At 46.6% G+C, this 26140-nt stretch overlaps 1 protein-coding gene across 1 annotated transcript in view; it reads right to left on the bottom strand.

Annotated features, from left to right (window-relative positions):
• Positions 1–482: 482 nt before the first annotated feature.
• The window catches only part of LOC143806565 (uncharacterized), a 32237-nt gene continuing 6579 nt past the window's right edge, over positions 483–26140 (bottom strand). Inside the window, exon 3 of the mRNA XM_077287246.1 lies at positions 483–1620. Coding sequence (XP_077143361.1) covers positions 622–1620 — 999 coding nt within the window. The 3' untranslated portion in view covers positions 483–621. The remainder of the gene's footprint in view (positions 1621–26140) is intronic.

Here is a 26140-nt window from a genome sequence, read left to right as displayed (position 1 = left end):
TGACATAATTCAGGGGGGCGGACAAACAGGTACTGGGAGCCCCTGCTTATATTGGTGTCTTTCCTCAGGTATCTTATTTGTTATCCATTTGGTTATCATTTTTTTGTGACTCTGATGGTACCTCTGGTGTTACAACTTTCTGCCATCACTTTAGGACTACCGTTCCATGTGTTTGCCTTTATTAATGGAGTATGTCAATATGATCTGTCTGACATCATACCACTTGGTAAAAATTGGCAGGGATACATCACATGATACATATCACTGTACATATGTCATATTGTTAGTACCCCATGATATAGAGGTATGTCACAGCTCCTTTCCCTGTGTGTCCCATACACACTTGTTGTTCATGTATATGTGTTCTGTGCACTTTCCTTGCCGGTATATTATATTTATTAAAGACTTGTTCCATTGTATTCCACATGGGTCGTTCTTTTCCTCCACTCTTGTTTATAAGGCAGCTCAGCAGAGTTCAGCCTATTTTGAGTTTCCCTAAGTTGTTGAATTCCAACTGGACCCAGCAAAACAGTATAAACTTTTTCAAACATTTGCAACTTGCTGAATATATTTCATATAAAACTCAAGAACAGAAACGTAACGATAAAATAAACTCATACTTCATTCCTTAGTTTGCTCTGATCTCTTCTTATTCCATGGCTTTCCTCGGTTATTTACTGTGAGTAATGGAGTGACTACATTTGCTTTACCGGATTTTCCTTTTCTCCTAAAGAAATACAAGGGGTTCAGGAAAGTCTGGATGAACTTTGTTTTTTGGCCATTTTTTGAGGGATTAAAGGAGAATATTAGATGTTCATTTTTAGAAGCAATAGGCTTTACAAGAGGTGATTGAGACAAAACTTCAATGATGTCCTCACTTGGACTTTTGGCTCTAATCCGAGATTCTAGAGAGAGATTTAGGGGCTTCTTCAAACAAGGTTGGGTCAATCCAAACTGCTTCTGGACAATAAAGACTTCTTGCCTGTCCTTAAACATACCTTCCATATCTTCTGCTTTGCCAGGACTAATGTGCTTGATGTTTCTCTTAGTCTTGGGGAGGGCAGTAGGAGAAGACAGTGGGGTGCTGGTGTACAGCAATGAATGTTTTCTTACTCGTTGACTGATCCCACCATTGACCTTTGGTGCAGACACAAGTTTTGGGTCAGTGGTAGCCTCTATGTTTCTACGCTTATGACTTTTTCCATCACTGATCTTCTGTGGGGCAGTTCCAATCTGCTTAATCCTTGACGATGAACTTTTAGACGCCTTGATTTTTGAGAGCATCAACAGCTTTTTCTTCTTGTTTTTCTTGACTGGTGACTCGAAAGGGTCATCAGACATATTACTCATTTTCCAAGGTGGCCAAATATTATCAGGTTTCATGGCAACACTCTTCCTTTTTCGTTTCATCTTCTTTGTTGCTCTGCCGGAGCAGACACTGCCTAGGCTCCGACCTAGTCCTTTCTGCCTATATTGGGAAAGGTTTTTGAGCCCGCATGGGAGTGTGATACCAGTCTTATCAATCTTTGTCTTCTGTTTTTTCTTCTTTTCTTTACTTTTCATACTATTTTCCAAAAGACATATAAATAGAACATCCTCATTTGTTAAGGCTCCATCCAGCTTTGAATTAATAAAAAAGGAAAAAATTATATATTTGATGCGGTGGCAAATTGCACAAAAATACAAATGTCACAGACAGTGGATATGCAGTAAAGCAGATAGCTACACATAAAGAAGACCTGGCACTTGCCATAAACATGTCATTTTTTTAACTGGTGTAAATATTCTTGTTCTCCTGAATTTGGAGTTATTTTTCATTTGTTCCTGCTCCTTTCCATTCCATTTGTAAATGTAGGTTTTTTAAAGCCAAGTGGGCATGGTCATAAAAATCTTCTCTATCGAGTAATACCCACTTATGCAAAATGAAGATTTTGGATACCTACTGAAAAATCTCTTACTCTGAGCCTTTATTGGGGGACACAGGAAACCATGGGTGTCTGTTGCTGCCACCAAGAGGCTGACAATATGACAAAAAGTTGCAGTATTTTTCTGACTATAAGACGCACCCAGGTTTTAGAGGAGGAAAATAGAAAAAAATTGAAGCAAAAAATGTGGTCATCACACACTGTTATGGGGGGTATCTGCTGCTGATACTGTTGTATGGGTAATGTCCCCCAATTCTGTACCAGTATTCCCTGTTATGACCCCAATGGCAGAGGGTCTCAGAAATAATTACTAAGTCTGCAAACACAAAAAAACAGCTCATAGGGCAGTGGTAACTGAGCTGACCATATATCTAATCCTATCACCACAAATAGCAGTAGCCGGGGAACGTGCCTACGTTGGTTCTAGACGTCTCGCGCCAGCCGGAGAACTAACTAACCCTAGAAAGGAAAAGAAAGACCTTTCTTGCCTCCAGAGAAAAGACCCCAAAAGTTGGTATTCAAGCCCCCAACAAATAATAACGGTGAGGTAAGAGAAAAAGACAAACGTAAGAATGAGCTAGGTATTTAGCAAAGAGAGGCCCACTAGCTAATAGCAGAATATAGTAAGATGACTTATATGGTCAGCAAAAACCCTATCAAAATATCCACGCTGGATATTCAAGAACCCCCGAACCGTCTAACGGCCCGGGGGGAGAACACCAGCCCCCTAGAGCTTCCAGCAAGGTCAGGAATCACATTTAGTACAAGCTGGACAAAAATGAGAGCAAGCAAATAACCAAAAAACAAAGAAGCAGGACTTAGCTTAATTTTGCACGAACCCGGACCAGCAGACAGGAGCAAACAGAAAGGATCTGATTACAACGATGCCAGGCACTGGACTAAGGATCCAGGAAGCTTATATAGCAACTCCCCTGGACTAACGACCCAGGTGGGTGCCAAACTGAGGAAAGACAATCCCAGAGTCATATCACTAGTAACCACAAGAGGGAGCCAAAAAGTCTAATTCACAACAGTACCCCGCCCTTAAGGAGGGGTCACCGAACCCTCACCAAGACCACCAGGGCGATCAGGATGAGCAGCGTGAAAGGCACGAACTAAATCGGCCGCATGCACATCAGAGGCAACCACCCAGGAATTATCCTCCTGACCATAGCCCTTCCACTTGACCAGATACTGAAGCCTCCGTCTGGAGAGACGAGAATCCAAGATCTTCTCCACCACGTACTCCAACTCGCCCTCAACCAACACCGGAGCAGGAGGCTCAACAGAAGGAACCACAGGTACAACGTACCGCCGCAACAAAGACCTATGGAACACGTTGTGAATGGCAAACGACACCGGAAGATCCAAGCGAAAGGACACAGGATTAAGGATTTCCAATATCTTGTAAGGACCGATGAAGCGAGGCTTAAATTTAGGAGAGGAGACCTTCATCGGAACAAATCGAGAAGACAGCCATACCAAATCCCCAACACGAAGTCGGGGACCCACACCGCGGCGGCGGTTGGCAAAACGCTGAGCCTTCTCCTGTGACAACTTTAAGTTGGCCACCACATGATTCCAGATCTGCTGCAACCTATCCACCACAGAATCTACCCCAGGACAGTCAGAAGGCTCCACATGTCCCGAGGAAAAACGAGGGTGGAAACCAGAGTTGCAGAAAAATGGCGAAACCAAAGTAGCGGAACTAGCCCGATTATTAAGGGCGAACTCAGCCAACGGCAAGAAGGTCACCCAATCATCCTGATCTGCCGAAACAAAACACCTCAAATAAGCCTCCAGAGTCTGATTAGTTCGCTCCGTTTGTCCATTAGTCTGAGGACAAAAGGCAGACGAAAACGACAAATCAATGCCCATCCTAGCACAAAAGGATCGTCAGAACCTGGAAACAAACTGGGATCCTCTGTCAGACACAATATTCTCAGGAATGCCATGTAAACGAACCACATTCTGAAAGAACACAGGAACCAGATCGGAAGAGGAAGGCAGCTTAGGCCAAGGCACCAAATGGACCATTTTAGAAAAGCGATCACACACCACCCAGATGACAGACATGCCCTGAGACACCGGGAGATCTGAAATGAAATCCATGGAAATGTGTGTCCAAGGCCTCTTCGGGACAGGCAAGGGCAAGAGCAACCCGCTGGCACGAGAACAGCAAGGCTTAGCTCGAGCACAAGTCCCACAGGACTGCACAAATGACCGCACATCCCGTGACAAGGAAGGCCACCAAAAGGACCTAGCCACCAGATCTCTGGTGCCAAAAATTCCCAGATGCCCTGCCAACACCGAGGAATGAACCTCGGAAATGACTCTGCTGGTCCACTTATCAGGAACAAACAGTCTGTCAGGTGGTCAAGAGTCAGGTCTACCAGCCTGAAATCTCTGCAACACACGTCGCAAATCGGGAGAAATGTCCGACAAGATAACTCCCTCTTTAAGAATACCCACTGGTTCTGCGACTCCAGGAGAGTCAGGCACAAAGCTCCTTGAAAGAGCATCAGCCTTCACATTCTTTGAACCTGGTAAATACGAGACCACAAAGTCAAAACGGGAGAAAAACAATGACCAGCGGGCCTGTCTAGGATTCAGGCGTTTAGCAGACTCGAGATACATCAAATTTTTGTGATCAGTCAAGACCACCACACGATGCTTAGCACCCTCGAGCCAATGACGCCACTCCTCAAATGCCCACTTCATGGCCAGCAACTCCCGATTGCCAACATCATAATTCCGCTCAGCAGGCGGAAACTTCCTAGAGAAGAAAGCACATGGTCTCATTACCGAGCAACCAGGGCCTCTCTGCGACAAAACGGCCCCTGCCCCAATCTCAGAAGCATCCACTTCGACCTGAAAGGGAAGTGAGACATCAGGCTGGCACAAAACAGGCGCCGAAGTAAACCGGCGCTTCAACTCTTGGAACGCCTCCACGGCTGCAGGAGCCCAGTTAGCAACATCAGAACCTTTCTTGGTCATATCCGTCAAAGGTTTAACAACGCTAGAAAAATTAGCGATAAAACGACGGTAGAAGTTAGCAAAACCCAAGAACTTCTGAAGACTCTTAACTGACGTGGGTTGAGTCCAATCATGAATAGCTCGGACCTTGACTGGGTCCATCTCCACAGCAGAAGGGGAAAAAATAAACCCCAAAAAGGGAACCTTCTGTACTCCAAAGAGACACTTTGAGCCCTTAACAAACAAAGCATTCTCACGCAAAACCTGAAACACCATCCTGACCTGTTCCACATGTGAGTCCCAATCTTCAGAGAAAACCAGAATATCATCCAGATAAACAATCATAAATTTATCCAGATACTTCCGGAAAATATCATGCATAAAGGACTGAAACACTGAGGGAGCATTAGAGAGCCCAAAAGGCATCACCAAGTACTCAAAATGACCTTCAGGCGTATTAAATGCTGTCTTCCATTCATCTCCTTGCTTAATGCGCACAAGGTTGTACGCACCACGAAGATCTATCTTGGTGAACCACTTGGCACCTTTAATCCGGGCAAACAAGTCCGACAACAGAGGCAAAGGATACTGAAATTTAACAGTGATTTTATTCAGAAGCCGATAGTCAATACAAGGTCTCAAAGATCCATCCTTCTTGGCCACAAAAAAGAATCCCGCACCAAGAGGGGAAGAGGATGGACGGATATGCCCCTTCTCCAGAGACTCCTTGATATACGAACGCATTGCGGCATGCTCAGGTACAGACAGATTAAATAGTCTTCCCTTAGGAAATTTACTACCTGGAATCAAATTTATGGCGCAGTCGCAGTCCCTATGAGGAGGCAGAGCACTGGACCTGGACTCGCTGAATACATCCTGATAATCAGACAAATACTCAGGAACTTCCGAAGGAGTAGAGGAAGCAATAGACACCGGCGGGGAATCACCATGAATTCCCTGACAGCCCCAACTTGACACAGACATTGCCTTCCAATCCAAGACTGGATTGTGGGTCTGTAACCATGGTAGACCCAAAACGACCAAATCATGCATTTTATGCAGAACAAGAAAACGAATCACCTCCCGATGTTCAGGAGTCATGCACATGGTTACCTGCGTCCAAAACTGCGGTTTATTTTCCGCCAATGGCGTAGCATCAATACCTCTAAGAGGAATAGGATTTACCAACGGTTCAAGAACAAAACCACAGCGCTTGGCAAATGACAGATCCATAAGACTCAGGGCAGCACCTGAATCCACAAACGCCATAACAGGGTAAGAAGACAATGAGCAAATTAAAGTCACAGACAAAATAAATTTAGGTTGCAAATTACCAATGGCGACAGGACTAACAACCCTTGTAAGGCGTTTAGAGCATGCTGATATAACATGTGTAGAATCACCACAGTAAAAACACAACCCATTCTGACGTCTATGATTTTTCCGCTCATTTCTAGTCTGAATTCTATCACATTGCATTAAATCAGGTGGTTGTTCAGACAACACCACCAGGGAATTAGCAGTTTTGCGCTCCCGCAAACGCCGGTCAATTTGAATAGCCAGCGCCATGGAATCATTCAGACTTGTAGGAATGGGGAAACCCACCATCACATTCTTAATGGCTTCAGAAAGGCCATTTCTGAAATTTGCGGCCAGAGCACACTCATTCCACTGAGTAAGCACGGACCATTTCCGAAATTTTTGGCAATACACTTCAGCTTCATCCTGGCCCTGAGAAATAGCCAGCAAGGCTTTTTCAGCCTGAACTTCAAGATTGGGTTCCTCGTAAAGCAATCCGAGCGCCAGAAAAAACGCATCAATATTTGCCAATGCCGGATCTCCTGGCGCTAGCGAGAAAGCCCAATCCTGAGGGTCGCCCCGTAAAAAGGAGATAACAATTTTAACTTGCTGAGCTGAATCTCCAGATGAACGGGGTCTCAGAGATAGAAACAATTTACAATTATTCCTGAAATTCCTAAACTTAAATCGGTCTCCAGAAAACAGTTCAGGAATAGGTATTTTAGGTTCAGACATAGGACTACTGGTAACAAAATCTTGTATGCCCTGCACACGAGCAGCAAGCTGGTCTACACTTGTAATCAAGGTCTGGACATTCATGTCTGCAGCAAGCACAAGCCACTCAGAGGTAAAGGGGAGGAAGAGAGGAAAAAAAAAAAAAACTCAGAATTTCCTTTCTTAAAATCCCACTTTAGCAATGCATTAAACATTCAATGTCGGCCTGGCATACTGTTATGACCCCAATGGCAGAGGGTCTCAGAAATAATTACTAAGTCTGCAAACACAAAAAACCAGCTCATAGGGCAGTGGTAACTGAGCTGACCATATATCTAATCCTATCACCACAAATAGCAGTAGCCGGGGAACGTGCCTACGTTGGTTCTAGACGTCTCGCGCCAGCCGGAGAACTAACTAACCCTAGAAAGGAAAAGAAAGACCTTTCTTGCCTCCAGAGAAAAGACCCCAAAAGTTGGATACAAGCCCCCAACAAATAATAACGGTGAGGTAAGAGAAAAAGACAAACGTAAGAATGAGCTAGGTATTTAGCAAAGAGAGGCCCACTAGCTAATAGCAGAATATAGTAAGATGACTTATATGGTCAGCAAAAACCCTATCAAAATATCCACGCTGGATATTCAAGAACCCCCGAACCGTCTAACGGCCCGGGGGGAGAACACCAGCCCCCTAGAGCTTCCAGCAAGGTCAGGAATCACATTTAGTACAAGCTGGACAAAAATGAGAGCAAGCAAATAACCAAAAAACAAAGAAGCAGGACTTAGCTTAATTTTGCACGAACCCGGACCAGCAGACAGGAGCAAACAGAAAGGATCTGATTACAACGATGCCAGGCACTGGACTAAGGATCCAGGAAGCTTATATAGCAACTCCCCTGGACTAACGACCCAGGTGGGTGCCAAACTGAGGAAAGACAATCCCAGAGTCATATCACTAGTAACCACAAGAGGGAGCCAAAAAGTCTAATTCACAACAATTCCCCATCCTGGTATATGTCCCCATCTTGGTATATATGTCAAACCCCCATCCTGATATATATGTCCCCATCCAGATATATATGATCCCCATCCAGGTATGTATGGCCCTCCATCCTGGTATACACCCCCCATCCTGGCTGGTATATATGCTCCACCATCCAGATATACATGGCCCCCCTTCCTGGTATACAAGGCCCTCCATTCTGGAATAGCTCGCCCCATCCCCATTCTGGTATACATAGCCCCCATCCTGGCTGGTATATATGCTCCACCATCCAGATATACATGGCACCCCTTCTGAGTATACAAGGCCCTCCATCCTGGAATAGCTGGTCCCCATCCCCATTCTGGTATACATGGCCCCTTTCCTCATCCTAGTATACATGACCCCCATCAGGTATAGATGGCCCCCATTCCTGGTATACATGGCCCCCCATCCTGGTATACATGGCCCCCTATCCTGGTACACATGACCCCCAATCCTGGTATACATGGCCCTATCCCCATTCTGGTATACATGACTCCCCATCATGGTATATATGGCCCTCATCACACTATACACATAAAAAATAAACCATTCTACTTACCGTCCCTCCGCTCCCTCGCGTGGTGTCCTGTTCTGATGCTGGCAGCAGATTTCAGCTGGTAACAGCTCAAGATTAGGGTTGAGCGACTTTCATTTTTTTAAGATCGAGTCGGGTTTTGCGAAACCCGACTTTGTCCAAAGTCGAGTCGAGTGAAGTCGGCCGATTATCGCGAAAAGTCGGGGATCGACCGAAACATGAAACCCAATGCAAGTCAATGGGGAAGCATAGTCGGCAGTGAGTGGAGGCCAGGAAAACACCTACAGTGCCCATTTTAATGCCAAAAACATCCATTCTTGTTTCTGAAGCTTGTCAATCTTAATTAACTTTATAATAATAGCTGGGCATTGGAAATTGGGGGTCATTTGGCAAAAGTTGTGGGGGGTAGGGCTGGTTCAAGGTTTTAGTGGGCCCAGGAAATGTGGACTACGTCACGGCGGTGGAGCAGTGAGAGGTAGGTATTTCAACTTTGCAAGTGCTGTGATCCTGAGCAAGCATGGAGGCCCACTCGTTCGCATTGGCACTGGCACAGGGCCCCTCATAGTACGGCGGTGTGTTTGCACGGCGGGGGCGCCTCCCACCGGCAGCGACACTTTTGCGTACTCTGAGGGGCCCTGTGCCTGTGACGTCGCCGAGTATGCCCCCCTACCTGTTGAAGAAACCTGCACTTTCATCTGCACCTTCCTCTTTGTCCCTGTGTAAGGTGGTATAGTATGCGGGAAGGGGAACCTGACTTTCAGCAGGGTCAGATTGTGGCTGTGTAGCGTGCAAGGGGAATGTAGTGGTCTGGGTCAAAGTACCACAAGACTCATCTAGCAGTGGCTGGGCAATGGGCAGGATGAGGAGGAAACACTGATATAGGCCCAAATAATAAAGTGGCTAAAATGCAGTTCAAAATTGGTAACAGGACTAACCAGGTGGCATTGCTTAGTTTAGTGGAGTAGAAAACCCAGGAGCGGCAGACACCGTTAGTAGGGCCGAACCACACTAGTAGGCCCTATGCAGTTTAGTATTACAAATGAAGGCCGAAAGCCTGAAGATTAAAGGTCAGGAAAATAACGCAGGACAACACCAAAGTGCGGCACACACCGTTACTAGGCCCAACCAAAGTAGTAGGCCAACTGCAGTTTAATTATTTAAAATGTAAGCCGAAAGCCTGAACATTGAAGGTCGGGACAACAAAACAGGAGAAAACCCAGTAGCGTCAGACACCGTTTTAAGGGCCCAACCACACATTTTACAAACAACTACTTAATGAGAGCCTGAAGGTTGAAGCTCAGCTTTATACAGTGGAGGACAACACCAGGGAGCGGCAGACACCGTTAGTAGGCCCCAACCACCAATTTTTACCAGCAACTACTTAATGAGAGCCTGAAGGTTGAAGCTCAGACAAGTAAACCTGGAGGAGAACAACCAGGAGGAGGAGAACTCCCAGGAGCGGCAGACACCGTTAGTAGGCCCAACTAAACTAGTAGCCCCACTGCAGTTTTCAAATTCCTATAGGCTGAAAACCTGACAATTGAAGCTCAGCTTTTTTCAGAGGAGGACAGCTTTATTGAGTGGCGCAGACAGACACACGTAGTAGGCCTTAAACAACAAAGTTGGCTCAATGCAGTTTAAAAAAGATTACAGGGGTACACAGGCAGCATTTGTGTGGTCAGTGTAGGACAATTAGAATTATGGACCGCAGACAGACTTAGTAGGCCTACAATAAAAAAAGGAGGCTCTATGCACTTTAAAATAGGTTCCAGGGGTACACGGGCAGCATTGGTGTGGTCAGTGGAGGACAATTTGAATTAGGGACTGCAGACAGACTTAGTAGGCTGTCCCCTGTGGACCATGCATCCACCACATTAACCCATTGCGCCGTAATGGACACGTAACCTTCCGTGGCCATGCCTACAGGTCCATGCTTCTGTTGTCAGGTGCACCTTTGTACTCACAGATTGCCAGAGTGCATGGACAATGCGGTCTTTTACATGCTGGTGGAGGGCTGGGAAGGCTTTTCTCGCAAAAGAAGTGTCGACTGGGTAGCTCGTAGCGTGGGACAGCGTAGTCCATCATGGCTTTATTAATATAAAATAAAATAAATAAATAGGCTCTATGAACTTTAAAATAGGTTCCAGGGGTACACGGGCAGCATTGGTGTGGTCAGTGGAGGACTATTTGGAAGGAGGGACCGCAGACAGACTTAGTACGCCTACAATTAAAAAAAGTGGCTATATGCACTTTAAAATAGGTTCCAGGGGTACACGGGCAGCATTGGTGTGCTCAGCGGAGGACGATTGCAAGGAGGGACAGCAGACAGACTTACAAGGCCTAAAATAAAAAAGCAGGCGCTATGCAGTTTTAAATAGGTTACATGGGTACACAGGCAGCATTGGTGTGGTCAGCGGAGGAGGATTGCAAGGAGGGATCGCAGACAGGCTTACTAGGCCTAAAATAAATAAAAATAGGCTCAAGGCACTTAGAGTTATCTCGCAGGGATACACAGGCAGCATTGGTGTGGTCAGCGGAGGAGGATTGCAAGGAGGGACCGCAGACAGGCTTACTAGGCCTAAAATAAATAAAAATAGGCTCTATGCAGTTTTAAATAGGTTACATGGGTACACAGGCAGCATTGGTGTGGTCAGCGGAGGAGGATTGCAAGGAGGGACCGCAGACAGGCTTACTAGGCCTAAAATAAATAAAAATAGGCTCAAGGCACTTAGAGTAATCTCGCAGGGGTACACAGGCAGCATTGGTGTGGTCAGCGGAGGACGATTGCAAGGAGGGACCGCAGACAGGCTTACTAGGCCTAAAATAAATAAAAATAGGCTCAAGGCACTTAGAGTAATCTCGCAGGGGTACACAGGCAGCATTGGTGTGGCCAGCGGAGGACGATTGCAAGGAGGGACCGCAGACAGGCTTACTAGGCCTAAAATAAATAAAAATAGGCTCAAGGCACTTAGAGTAATCTCGCAGGGGTACACAGGCAGCATTGGTGTGGTCAGCGGAGGACAATTGGAAGGAGTGGCGCAGACTTACTAGGCCTAAAATAAAAAAGCTGGCTCTATGCAGTTTTAAATAGGTTACATGGGTACACAGGCAGCATTGGTGTGGTCAGCGGAGGAGGATTGCAAGGAGGGACCGCAGACAGGCTTACTAGGCCTAAAATAAATAAAAATAGGCTCAAGGCACTTAGAGTTATCTCGCAGGGATACACAGGCAGCATTGGTGTGGTCAGCGGAGGAGGATTGCAAGGAGGGACCGCAGACAGGCTTACTAGGCCTAAAATAAATAAAAATAGGCTCAAGGCACTTAGAGTTATCTCGCAGGGATACACAGGCAGCATTGGTGTGGTCAGCGGAGGACGATTGCAAGGAGTGTCTGACACAGTTAGTTCTCCCAAAAATAAATAGATGTTAATGTCTTGCAAAACAACAAAACAAAAAAACTAAAGTGTGGCATACTTAGGTACAGGGGTGGGCTCCTCTGCTGAGTTTCAGACATAGTAATTTGGCACTAAGTATTTACTGGTGTCAATATAGGACACTGACCCTGACTATTTTAACTAGCATCATACATGTCAACAAATTGGTATTGTCAGTGCGAGGCATTGAAGGATGTCAGCGCATAGACTAAACATTGTTGGAGCTGTGAGAGATAATTTTGCACGTGGTAGAGCACAGTTTGAGCTGGGGGGGGGTGAACTCTCTTGTGGCCGGCGGTACCGTCCCAGGGCCCCTCATGTTACAACGGTTGGGTGCGCGCCACCACCGCCAGAGACACTTTATTGTACTATGAGGGACCCAGTGGCAGTGCCGTCGACCAAAAGCGGGCACACCCACCTCTTCAGACAAACGGCACTCTAACGGGTGCTTGCGCCAAGTGGCGAGACCACGGCCCCGTGGGGTGAGTTTTCCCATTTAGGAAGGTGTAAACATGTTGTATGCTGGACAAATAGCTGCTGCAAATTAAGAGATTGGAACACTCAGTAAGACCAGTCCACAAGCAAGACCTTTTTATAGGAAAGCTACGTGTCAGCCGGGAAAGGTGGGGCAAAATAATTTGAAATCCAGGAGTGGTTCATTTTAATGAAGGTTAGATCATCCACATTTTGGGTAGCCAGACGAGTCCTTTTTTCGGTTAATATTGAACCAGTAGCACTGAATACTCTTTCTGATAGCACACTAGCTGCTGGGCAAGCAAGCTCCTGCAATGCATATTCTGCCAATTCAGGCCAGGTGTCTAATTTGGATGCCCAGTAATCAAATGGGAATGACGGTTGAGGGAGAACATCGATAAGGGATGAAAAATAGTTAGTAACCATACTGGACAAATGTTGTCTCCTTTCACTTTGAATAGATGCTGCAGTACCTGTCCTGTCTGCGGTCATTGCGAAATCACTCCACAACCTGGTCAGAAAACCCCTCTGTCCAACGCCACTTCTGATTTGTGCACCTCTAACACCTCTGCCCTGTAGCCCCCTGCAGCTCGTGTGAGAACCATCACCGGCGCTGTGTGCTGGGAATGCCTGAATCAAACGGTCTATAAGAGTTGCTTGTTTGGTTGCTAATATTTGTTCGAGGTTCTCATGTGGCATAATATTTTGCAATTTGCCTTTATAGCGAGGGTCAAGGATGCAGGCCAACCAGTAATCGTCAACGGTCATCATTTTAATAATGCGTGGGTCCCTTTTGAGGATACTTAAGGCATAATCCGCCATGTGGGCCAAAGTTCCAGTTGTCAAATCTGCGGTTGTGCTGGGTTGAGGGGCAGTTACAGGCAAATCTACGTCACTTGTCTCCCTCAAAAAACCAGAACCCGGCCTTGCAACGCCACTAATTTCTATTGGCCCAGGAGAAGCTTCCTCATTAAAAAAATACTCATCCCCATCATCCTCCTCGTCCTCCTCCTCCTCTTCGCCCGCTACCGCGTCCTCTACACGGCCCTGAACAGACAATGGCTGACTGTCATCAAGGCTTTCCTCTTCCTCGGCTGCAGACGCCTGCTCCTTTATGTGCGTCAAACTTTGCATCAGCAGACGCATTAGGGGGATGCTCATGCTTATTATGGCGTTGTCTGCACTAACCAGCCGTGTGCATTCCTCAAAACACTGAAGGACTTGACACAGGTCTTGTAGCTTCGACCACTGCACACCTGACAACTCCATGTCTGCCATCCAACTGCCTGCCCGTGTATGTGTATCCTCCCACAAATACATAACAGCACGCCTCTGTTCGCACAGTCTCTGAAGCATGTGCAGTGTGGAGTTCCACCTTGTTGCAACTTCGATGATTAGGCGATGCTGGGGAAGGTTCAAAGACCGCTGATAGTTCTGCATACGGCTGGAGTGTACGGGCGAACGGCGGATATGCGAGCAAAGTCTGTGCACTTTGAGGAGCAGGTCGGGTAACCCCGGATAACTTTTCAGGAAGCACTGCACCACCAGGTTTAAGGTGTGAGCCAGGCAAGGAATGTGTTTCAGTTGGGAAAGGGCTATGGCAGCCATGAAATTCCTTCCGTTATCACTCACTACCTTGCCTGCCTCAAGATGTACAGTGCCCAGCCATGACTGAGTTTCATTCTGCAAGAACTCGGACAGAACTTCCGCGGTGTGTCTGTTGTCGCCCAAACACTTCATTGCCAATACAGCCTGCTGACGCTTGCCACTTGCTGTCCCATAATGGGACACCTGGTGTGCAACAGGGGCAGCTGCGGATGGACTGATTGTGCGACTGCGGTCTGTGGACGAGCTATCGCTTCTGCAGGAGGACGAAGAGGAGGATGAGGAGGGGGGGCGAACGCCAACAGCCAACTGTTTCCTAGACCGTAGGCTAGGCAGAAGTGTCCCAATATTGCTGTCCCCTGTGGACCCTGCATCCACCACATTAACCCAATGTGCCGTGATGGACACGTAACGTCCCTGGCCATGCCTACTGGTCCATGCATCTGTTGTCAGGTGCACCTTTGTACTCACAGATTGCCTGAGTGCATGGACGATGCGGTCTTTAACATGCTGTTGGAGGGCAGGGATGGCTTTTCTAGAAAAGAAGTGTCGACTGGGTAGCTCATAGCGTGGTACAGCGTAGTCCATCAGCGCTTTGAAAGCTTCGCTTTCAACTAACCGGTAGGGTATCATCTCTAATGAGATTAGTCTAGCAATGTGGGCGTTCAAACCCTGTGTACGCGGATGCGAGGATGAGTACTTCCTTTTCCTAACAAGAGTCTCATGTAGGGTGAGCTGGACTGGAGAGCTGGAGATCGTGGAACTAGCGGTGGTGCCGGTGGACATGGCAGACTGAGAGAGGGTTGGAGATGGTATTCTTGCCGGTGCCCTACATGCAGTGTTTCCTACTACGAACCTGGTGATTCCCTGACTGCTTTGGCCTGGCGACGAAAGCTGCACAGATACTGCAGGTGGTGCGTGAAATGGTGGGCTTACAGTGAGGGAAGGGATGTAGCGTTGCTGACTAGCTTCATTGGCCAAGGGTGCTGCAACCTTTAGGGACGTTTGGTAGTTAGTCCAGGCTTGCAAATGCATGGTGGTTAAATGTCTATGCATGCAACTTGTATTTAGACTTTTAAGATTCTGACCTCTGCTTAAGGTAGTTGAACATTTTTGACAGATGACTTTGCGCTGATCATTTGGATGTTGTTTAAAAAAATGCCAGACTGCACTCTTTCTACTATCGGATACCTTTTCAGGCATTGCAGACTGAGCTTCTTTAACCGGATGTCCACGCTGTCCTCCAACTGGTTTTGGTTTTGCCCCGCGTTTTTGGCCAGATACGGGCCCGGCAGATGGAACCTGTTGTGATGTTGATGCCTGCTGCGGCTCCTCCTCCTCCGCTTCAGAACTACTGCCGCCTGCACCCTGTTCCCCCAATGGCTGCCAATCGGGGTCAACAACTGGGTCATCTATGACCTCCTCTTCTATCTCGTGTGCAACTTCGTCTGTGTCACCGTGTAAGCCGGTGGTATAGCGTTCGTGACGGGGCACCATAGTCTCAGCTGGGTTTGATTCTGGCTCAGTACACTGCGAGGGCAATGTTCTGGTCTGAGTCAAAGGAACAGCATAGTAATCTGGCTGTGGCTGTGCATCAGTGCACTCCATGTCCGATTCAACTTCTAATGGGCATGGCCTGTTAACTGTTTCACTGTCTAACCCAGGAACGGTATGTGTAAAGAGCTCCATGGAGTAACCCGTTGTGTCGCCTGACGCATCCTTCTCTCTTGTTCTGGGTGAAGAAGACAAGGAAGCGACTTGTCCCTGACCGTGAACATCCACTAATGACGCGCTGCTTTTACTTTTAGCACTTTCAGAAGAGGAGGCAAAAGAGCTAGAGGCTGAGTCAGCAAGGAAAGCCAAAACTTGTTCTTGCTGCTCCGGCTTTAAAAGCGGTTTTCCTACTCCCAGAAAAGGGAGCGTTCGAGGCCTTGTGTAGCCAGACGACGAACCTGGCTCAACAACTCGAGAATTAGGTGCTGTATTGCTTTTACCACGACCACCTGATGCTCCACCACCACTACCATCATTACCAGCTGACAATGACCGCCCACGGCCACGACCTCTTCCACCAGACTTCCTCATTGTTTGCAAAACGTAACCAAAGTAAAGGTATCTGTTACTGTAAAACAACTTATAAGGTGTACTCAAACTTCTGTAGGATTTATATATACCTTTATAGGTGGCTGACAATGAAAGGAAAATCAGGCCCAATGTTACACACTAGGTTTTCTGTGCCCCAATAATTTGAGACAGATGGCACACACAGGACCGGCACTCAAGCAGAAATGCCAATCTTAATCTCCCACTATGTTTTTTTTGTCAGGGAGAATTTAAACAAAAATAAAAAATTTCCCAGTATGACACACTAAGTTTTATGTGGCCCAATAATTTGAGACAGATGGCACACACAGGACCGGCACTCAAGCAGAAATGGCAATCTTAATCTCCCACTTTTTTTTTAAGGGAGAATTAAAAAAAAAAAAAAAAAAATGCCCAGTATGACACACTAGCTTTTCTGTGCCCCAATAATTTGAGACAGATGGCACACACAGGACCGGCACTCAAGCAGAAATGGCAATCTTAATCTCCCACTATGTTTTTTTTGTCAGGGAGAATTTAAACAAAAATAAAAAATTTCCCAGTATGACACACTAGGTTTTATGTGGCCCAATAATTTGAGACAGATGGCACACACAGGACCGGCACTCAAGCAGAAATGGCAATCTTAATCTCCCACTATTTTTTTTTTTTTAAGGGAGAATTTAAAAAAAACAAAAAAAAAAAACCCAGTATGACATACTAGCTTTTCTGTGCCCCAATAATTTGAGACAGATGGCACACACAGGACCGGCACTCAAGCAGAAATGGCACTCTTAATCTCCCACTATGTTTTTTTCAGGGAGAATTTAAAAAAAAAAAAAATATTTCCCAGTATGACACACTAGGTTTTATGTGGCCCAATAATTTGAGACAGATGGCACACACAGGACCGGCACTCAAGCAGAAATGCCAATCTTAATCTCCCACTATGTTTTTTTTTTCAGGGAGAATTTAAACAAAAAAAAATTTTTTTCCCAGTATGACACACTAGGTTTTATGTGCCCCAATAATTTGAGACAGATGGCACACACAGGACCGGCACTCAAGCAGAAATGCCAATCTTAATCTCCCACAATTTTTTTATTTTTTTCAGGGAGATTTTTTTTTTTTTTAAAAAGGGACTGTCCTACAATTACTATCTCCCTGCAGTAATCTCAGCAAGGTATGGCAGGCAGCAATAACAAGGAGTGGACAGCTGCACAAAAAAAAACAAAAGTGTGGACAAACAAACAAGATAGCTGTGCAGAAAGGAAGGAGCAACAGGATTTGTGCTTTGAAAAAAGCAGTTGGTTTGCACAGCGGCGTACAAAGAGCAATGCAGCTATCAGGGAGCCTTCTAGGGCAGCCCAATGAGCTACAGCGCTGAGGAAAAAAAAATGTAGCTTCCACTGTCCCTGCAAACAAAAGGTGGTGTTGGACAGTGGAAATCGCTACAGCACAAGCGGTTTGGGGGTGAATGTACCCTGCCTAACACTATCCCTGCTTCTGACGAAGCGGCAGCAACCTCTCCCTACGCTCAGATCAGCTGCAGTAAGATGGCGGTCGGCGGGAACGCCCCTTTATAGCCCCTGTGACGCCGCAGAAAACAAGCCAATCACTGCAATGCCCTTCTCTAAGATGGTGGGGACTGAGATCTATGTCATCATGCTGCCCACACTCTGAGTCCACCTTCATTGGCTGAGAAATGGCGCTTTTAGCGTCATTGAAACGCGACTTTGGCGCGAAAGTCGCGTACCGCATGGCCGACCCCACACAGGGATCGGGTCGGGTTTCATGAAACCCGACTTTGCCAAAAGTCGGCGACTTATGAAAATGACCGATCCGTTTCGCTCAACCCTACTCAAGATGTCACTGCCATGCACCCTCACAAGCCGAGGTCAGCTGCCGGAATATTCACTGCTCCCCATGCCCGGGACTATGGGAGTGGAGAGCAGTGAATATTAATTTTCTTTAATAGTGGGCACAGTTAGCAGCAGCCGCTGGCTTCCTGCAGAGGCTGGGCGATCACGTGTGCCCACTATTAAAGAGAATGAATATTCACTGCTCTTCACTCACATAGTCCCTCCCACCTCTCGGCGCCAGCTTCAATGAATAGAGGTGTGAGTGACTACCGGCGTGGATAGCATTTTCTTTAACAGCGGGCACACGTATTAGCTGCATCAGCTGGTTCTTGCCTCCTACGACCAGCTGCTCCTGCTTCCCCCATCTACAGCCGGACTAAGGTACATCTGGACTATAAAACGTACCACCCAGATTCTTCCAAAATTTTGGAGGAAAAAAGAGAGTCTCATTGTCTGAAAAAATGTTAGCTCCTACCCAGCAGTTTATACCCACCAACTGGCACAAAGCTAAGCAGTTAGTGAGAAAGCAGTAGGAGAAGAAACAGATATATAACAACAATAACATAAAATGAAGGCTCTGAGAAAGAGATTTTAAGGTGAGTACCTAAAAGCTTCATTTCTCTATCGTTTCATTGGCAGACACAGGAAACCATGAGACATCCAAAAGCAGTCCGAAGGGTGGGAAAAAATAGTACCCTCAAGTCAGAGTTCGGGCCACTGCAGCTTGCAGGACCATTCTACCAAGATTCGCATCTGACCAGGCATAGATGTGAACCTTGTAGAATTTGTCAAAGATATGATAGGAAGGCCACGTCGAAGCCTTGCAAATCTGTGAAGCAAACGCCTGGTGGCGGATGGCCCAGGAGGCCATAACTGGGTGAGTAGAGTACACGGTGACCCTGACTAGACGCATTCTGTCCCTTAGTCGGTAGGCTTCCAGAATAGCAGAACGAATCCAGCAGGCAATGGTAGACTTCGAAGCAGCTAAGCCTTTCCGAGGACCTTCGGGAATTATAAACAGCGAATCCGCATATTTGATGGGTGCTGTCTTGGAAAGGTAAAGACTAAAGGCTTTTTACCAAATCCAGTTTGTTGAGAGACCTCTCTTGAGGATGAAAAGGGAATGGGCAAAAGCAAGGAAGAACAATATCTTCATTGAGGTGAAATGCAGAAACCAGGAAAAAGGATGGTATCGGACGTAAACCTACCTTGTCCTGGTGGAAAACTAGATAAGGGGAACGACAAGACAGAGCTGCGAGTTCGGAAACTCATCTGATAGAAGGGATGGTGACCAGGAAGGCAGCCTTCCATGAAAGGTGTGAAAGAGAAAGAGAAATTTCCAGTAGAGGTTTGAATGGTGACTCTTTAAGAACACCGAGTACTAGATTGAGGTGCCAAGGTACTACCGAAGGCAGGGAGGGGGGAATAAAGTGTGTGGATCCATGCAGAAAAGTCTAGATCTGCAAGCGAGAAGCTTTCGAAAGAGGATGGAAAGGGCAGACACCTGTCCCTTGAGAGAACTGATGTACAGACCAGATTACAGACTCGATTGTAGGAAGGACAAAAGAGAAGACAGATGAAAAACCATCGGGAGTCTCACATCAGAAACAAATCTCGTGGAAGACTGACAAGTTGAGGAACCATTCGCCAGTGGCGAGATTCTCTTGACTGAGGAAATGGTCAGCCCAGTTCTACACTCCTGGGATGTGGCGGCCGAGATCATCGGTACTTTCTTCTCGGCCCTAACAGAATGCGCATCACTTCCTCTGGATCAACATGTTAGGGCATGTTAGGTTAGGCTATGGGTTGAACTAGAAGGACTTACAGTCTTCCTTCAATCTTAATAACTATGTAACTATGTAATATTGCTCGACTTTCGGTTCCATTCCATTGTCTACTTAAACCCAAATTGGATGGTTGATGAGAAGTTCCTGCCAGAGATGTAGCGCAAGGAAGATTACCCTGAGTTCCAGAATGTTGATGGGAAGAGATGATTCTTGCGTGGTCCAAAGACCCTGGACTGTTAATTTCTGAAAAACTGCTCCCCAACCGAGAAGATTGGCCTCTGTTATAACTGTCATAACTATCTTCCAACGAAGTCGAAAAAAAGATCTCCCATGATGGACTAGGGAGATGGAGTCCACAATTCCAATCACTTCTTTATCCGGGGAGGGATCGTAATTAGTTGATCCGAGGAGTGAGTCGACTTGTCCCATCTTGAAAGTAGAAAAAGTTGAAGGGGACGCATATGGAACTGGGCGAATGGAACTGCTTCCATTGACGTGACCATTCTGCCTAGGACAGTCATACAGAAACTAAAGAGATTGAGGAGATGTGCTTCTGAGGGAGCGAATCCCGAGCAATAGAACCCAGTGTTTCTCTTCAGGCAGAAAAACTCTTGAACGCGTGGTGTCGAACAACATTCTCAGGAAAACAATACATTGGACCGGGATCAGACACGACTTCGGGATGTTGATAATCCAACCTAGACAGGAGAGGGTGTCCAGAGTGATCTGTAGGCTCTAGTGACATGCCAAGGAGGATGCCGCTTTGATGAGAATGTCATCTAAATAAGGGGTGACGAGGATGCCTCTGTTACAAGGAATGGCTATAACCGTCGCCATTATCTTCGTAAATACTCTTGGTGCTGTGGCTAGGAAGAACAGCAATGCCATGAAGTGGAAATGGGATTGCGTTACAGCGAATTGAAAAAATTTCCTTGTGGTTGGCGAAGGGTCTGGGAGGATGCTTCGTCTATCTGAATGATATGGTCTGCTCCGAGGAAGAGGTTTCTGGATCCTTCACGTCTGATTGACTGCTACAATTAGGCTATTTAACATGTCCTGGAGTTTAGAGATCTGTTCGGAGTCTAGACCAGAATCTGACTCAGACTGAGGTTCTGACTCCAGCAGAGCTAGAGCATCGAAGCGGAGGGAGGGGGACAGAGAAGGATCCTGGAGGATGGAGAGGATGATGAGGATCTAGACGATGAGCTAGTGCGGGCACACTTTTAAGAACCCCTGTTACGCCTACGTGGTGTGACCTTTTGGAATTGAGGGGCTGCGGGGTCCGTAACACAGAGGTGAGATATCGGAGAACCTGTGGTGGAGGCAGGGCTGGGCAGTCGTTCTAAGCAGGGCTGTGGAGTCGGTGAGTCAAACCACAGACTGCTCACTTTCCCTGACTTCCGACTCCGACTCCACAACTCCACAGCACTGCCTCACTACTGAGCATGTACATAAAGTGCAGCACAGATTCATCTCAACTAAAAGCAGAGATTCTCAGATCAGGAACAGAACAGACATTTATAGGATATTTGATAACTTTCCCAAACTCTTATGAAAATATTTACAGCACATCTTGCACTGAACGCAATTTATTACCGTATTTTCTGGTGTATAAGACGACTGGGCGTATAAGACGACCCCCAACTTTTCCATATAAAATATGGAGTTTGGGATATACCCGCCGTATAAGAAGGGGGACATCTTATACGCCCAGTCATCTTATACGGCGTGTGCAGTGCGGATGGTTCCCAGGGTCTGGAGGACAGGAGACTCTCCTTCAGGCCCTGGGATCCATATTCATGTAAAAAAAAGGAATAAAAAAAAAAAATATGGGATATACTTACCCTCCGATGGCCCACAGCACTAAGCGGTGCAAGCGGCGGCCTCCGTTCCTAAGGATGCAGTGAGTGAAGGACCTTCGATGACGTCGCAGTCACGCGACCAGTCACCTGACCGCGACGTCATCGAAGGTCCTTCACTCACTGCATCCTTAGGAACGGAGGACGCCGCTTGCACCGCTGAGAGCCGGGGGCCATCGGAGGGTAAGTATATCCCATATTTTTTATTTTTATTCTTTTTTTTTACATGAATATGGATCCCAGGGCCTGAAGGAGAGTCTCCTCTCCTTCAGACCATGGGAACCATACAAGACCGCTCCCTGCACACGCTGTACTAGGCGTATAAGACGATCCCCGACTTTTAAGATGATTTTCAGGGCTTAAAAAGTCATCATACGCCGGAAAATACGGTATATATTTTAGGAGTCCGAGTCGGTCCACTTTATACTGACTCCAACTCCACCAAAATGGACACCGACTCCACAGCCGATTCTAAGACCAAAACCAAGGTCTGAGATACCTTGGCAAGGTCGGTTACTGACTGGGAGAAAGATGCAGCCCACTCGGGGGGAAAGCACTCTCATTATGGGCAGTGGTGGGCTCTTGGGGTGGCATATTAGATGGGTTGCAGTTCAGGCAGAGGTTTGACCAGACTGAAACTTATTATTACAGGTAGAGCAAGCGAAATGGAGAACAATAGGAGGACGATGGGAGTGAAGTTCACTGGGTCTAGACATAGACAGAGAGATAGCGATAATGTGCCTAATGTGCCAATGTGAGTGATGATGGGAAGAGAGCTGCCCCCCAGCGGCAGAGCTTACTCAGACCCTGATGCCAGCAGCACTGAGTCAGCGTTGTGTGAAGAGTCCGGTGAATCTGTGCTGTGGGGACCGGAGCTGTGACACACGATGCTGAGACACCCGACTCAGTAGCTGGAGATGACGCCGAGTATTAGGGATGGAGCCAGTAAAACGCACAAAAGTTTCCCACAAGCCGGAGGAGAGGAGCAGGTGGAGATGTGAAAAGTGCGCGCAGGGATCCTGTTCTCTGGGAGATAGAAGAGTCCTGATTGGTTAGGAGTAGTGGGATTGGCTGGCTAACAAGAGAAGGCCTGGGATGGAGCCAGGGACTAAATTTTATTATGATGGCTGTGTAGCGGAGGGGGTGCAGTAGACGGAATATTTAAGTTATTTTGCACTCTATGAAAGGAGTTTGCTTGTTAAACGGGAAGGGGCCTATAATACTTACCGCATGACTAGGGATTAGTGATAATCAAATAATAATTAAAAATGATGATAATGTGTGCAAACTGTAAAGCGCTGCGTAATATGTTGGCGCTATATAAAAATAAAGGTTATTATTAAAAAGAGCGCCTTCACTGCCTGAACAGAGATACCAGTCCTAAAGATCCAGAATCCTTCTTCGCAGACTTGGTGCCGGAGACGGATATCGAAGACCTGGGTGAAAACCATGGAGCGGCTGGACACAGATCTTCGGGCTGTCTGTGGCCCGGGAACGTGTCCCACTTCCCACCATCCACGTCTGGCTCTGGAAGGCGAGCGGGCCGGGTGGGGATGGCAAGGACCAGTCCGCCTGTTCTCAATGTGGATGCCCTAAACCTAAACACTCTTGATGTGTTAGGGGGATAGGGTCCTGCCGGATGGACCGGGGAGACAACAGTAGTGACGCAATCCCACACTGTGCTCTCGGTTTTTAGGGGGGAGAACAGAATGATCAATTACACTCTGTTGTCCAAATCACAAGGTGAACCTACAAAATGGAAATCATTAATAAGAAACAACAAAATAGAGAAATACTATATTTACATACCAGGTCATATCTCAGGAATAGAGAGGAACAAGAAAAAAAGAATAACAGAGCCAGATTCAGGAGAACAAGGAGAACATTTACTACAAGCTAATACATATTTATGGCAGGTGACATAATTTATGGCCAGCTTCATTTTTATACCAGAGATGGATGCAAGAAAAAATGTCAAAAAAACATGCACCCCATGTTTAGCTTGAGGTAAGGATATTGTCATCCTTATGTCCGTTTTGTCCATCTGTATGGCATCCGTTTTTTACATAAACAATTTTATAAGTAATAAAGGTAAATACAGTTTCCTAACTTTATCATTGCATTTTTTCCATGAAAAATCCATGACTTACGGCTGGTAACTCGTTTGTGATCCATTTTTTACGTACCCATTGATTTATAATTAGTGATAGACGAACCCGAACAGCAAAGTTCGGGGTCCGTACTGAACACCTAGTGTCTGTGCACAGACCTTGAACATGGACTTCTACAGGAAGTCTGTGTTACTGTTCGGGTTCGGCCCCCCGAACATTGTCTGTGTCCCACACTGTCATCTGTGTGACAGCGTGAGAAACACCAGCGGCTCTGATCGTCCATAATTTACTTACTGCCTGTCTGAGTGCTGTGATTCCCACGCTGTCAGATGACAACATGAGCCAGCAGCAGTGACTGGTGTAAAAAGGTTACCGCCGGTCACAGGCGTCGACTGATGAGAGAATACTACTCCCATCAGCCTATGCCTGCTGTCGCTGGTAGCATAGAGAGTAGGCTTCGGCTGATGAGAGTATTCATCAGCTGGCGCTTGTGCTATAAATAAATACATTTTAAAAATGGGGTCACTTCTATTCTTGGTAACCAGTGCAGACAAAACCAACAGCAGCGGGCTGCAACTCTCAGCTGTCAGCTTTATCATGTCTGGTTATTAAGAAACTAAAATTTAAAAATTATTTAAATAGAGAAAGTGAACTCTATGAACTTCGCTCACTTTATTCACATCACCGCGAGACACTGATGCTACACTATGACGCGCAACTCAGTGTCTCAGGTGGAGGCTGAATACTCACATCATGCCAACATACTGCATGCCCCCTAGATGTTACAGTGCTAGACTCGTCGAGGGACACATGGATTATTTTCACAGTGCTAGCGGTGATCTCATTGAGGTCACCGCAGTTCATCGTCCCAGCTCATAGTGAAGCGAACATGTGAACGCAGGGTCAATGACTGGTGATAACATCTATGACGTCACCGCTCGTCACTGAAGCTGCCTTCTCAGCAGCTCAGTGTCTCCTGCTTTTCAGCATGAATGGTTGCATCATGCCACCGTCCGGTTTAACAACCAGATGTATCATAGACGGATTATCTTCATGTCGGACAGGTTAGGGATACTGTTGTTTATTATTTTTGTTTTTTTACTGGGGACATTGGCATCGGAGGATAATATTTACTGTTATGGTTCTCAATGGCAAGAGAACATAGCCCAGCAAACATAAGAACTAGCTCTTGGAAGGATGGAAACTAAACTGACCATGAACTAAACCTGCCGCACAACTAACAGTAGCCGGGTAGCGTAGCCTGCGTTTTATCCCTAGACGCCCAGCGCCGGCCGGAGGACTAACTAATCCTGGCAGAGGAAAATATAGTCCTGGCTCACCTCTAGAGAAATTTCCCCGAAAGGCAGACAGAGGCCCCCACAAATATTGGCGGTGATTTTAGATGAAATGACAAACGTAGTATGAAAATAGGTTTAGCAAAATTGAGGTCCGCTTACTAGATAGCAGGAAGACAGAAAGGGCACTTTCATGGTCAGCTGAAAACCCTATCAAAATACCATCCTGAAATTACTTTAAGACTCTAGTATTAACTCATAACATCAGAGTGGCAATTTCAGATCACAAGAGCTTTCCAGACACAGAAACGAAACTACAGCTGTGAACTGGAACAAAATGCAAAAACAAACAAGGACTAAGTCCAACTTAGCTGGGAGTTGTCTAGCAGCAGGAACATGCACAGAAAGGCTTCTGATTACAATGTTGACCGGCATGGAAGTGACAGAGGAGCAAGGCTAAATAGCGACTCCCACATCCTGATGGAAACAGGTGAACAGAGAGGATGATGCACACCAGTTCAATTCCACCAGTGGCCACCGGGGGAGCCCAAAATCCAATTTCACAACAGTACCCCCCCCTCAAGGAGGGGGCACCGAACCCTCACCAGAACCACCAGGGCGATCAGGATGAGCCCTATGAAAGGCACGGACCAAATCGGAGGCATGAACATCAGAGGCAGTCACCCAAGAATTATCCTCCTGACCGTATCCCTTCCATTTGACCAGATACTGGAGTTTCCGTCTGGAAACACAGGAGTCCAAGATTTTTTCCACAACGTACTCCAACTCGCCCTCAACCAACACCGGAGCAGGAGGCTCAACGGAAGGCACAACCGGTACCTCATACCTGCGCAATAATGACCGATGAAAAACATTATGAATAGAAAAAGATGCAGGGAGGTCCAAACGGAAGGACACAGGGTTAAGAATCTCCAATATCTTGTACGGGCCGATGAACCGAGGCTTAAACTTGGGAGAAGAAACCCTCATAGGGACAAAACGAGAAGACAACCACACCAAGTCCCCAACACAAAGCCGAGGACCAACCCGACGCCGGCGGTTGGCAAAAAGCTGAGTCTTCTCCTGGGACAACTTCAAATTGTCCACTACCTGCCCCCAAATCTGATGCAACCTCTCCACCACAGCATCCACTCCAG

This window comes from Ranitomeya variabilis, chromosome 2 (assembly GCF_051348905.1).
Source record: "Ranitomeya variabilis isolate aRanVar5 chromosome 2, aRanVar5.hap1, whole genome shotgun sequence".
NCBI classification, from domain to species: Eukaryota; Metazoa; Chordata; class Amphibia; order Anura; family Dendrobatidae; genus Ranitomeya; species Ranitomeya variabilis.
The sequence above is the reverse complement of the archived record's forward strand: the minus strand, read 5'-3'. Positions and strand labels throughout refer to the sequence as shown.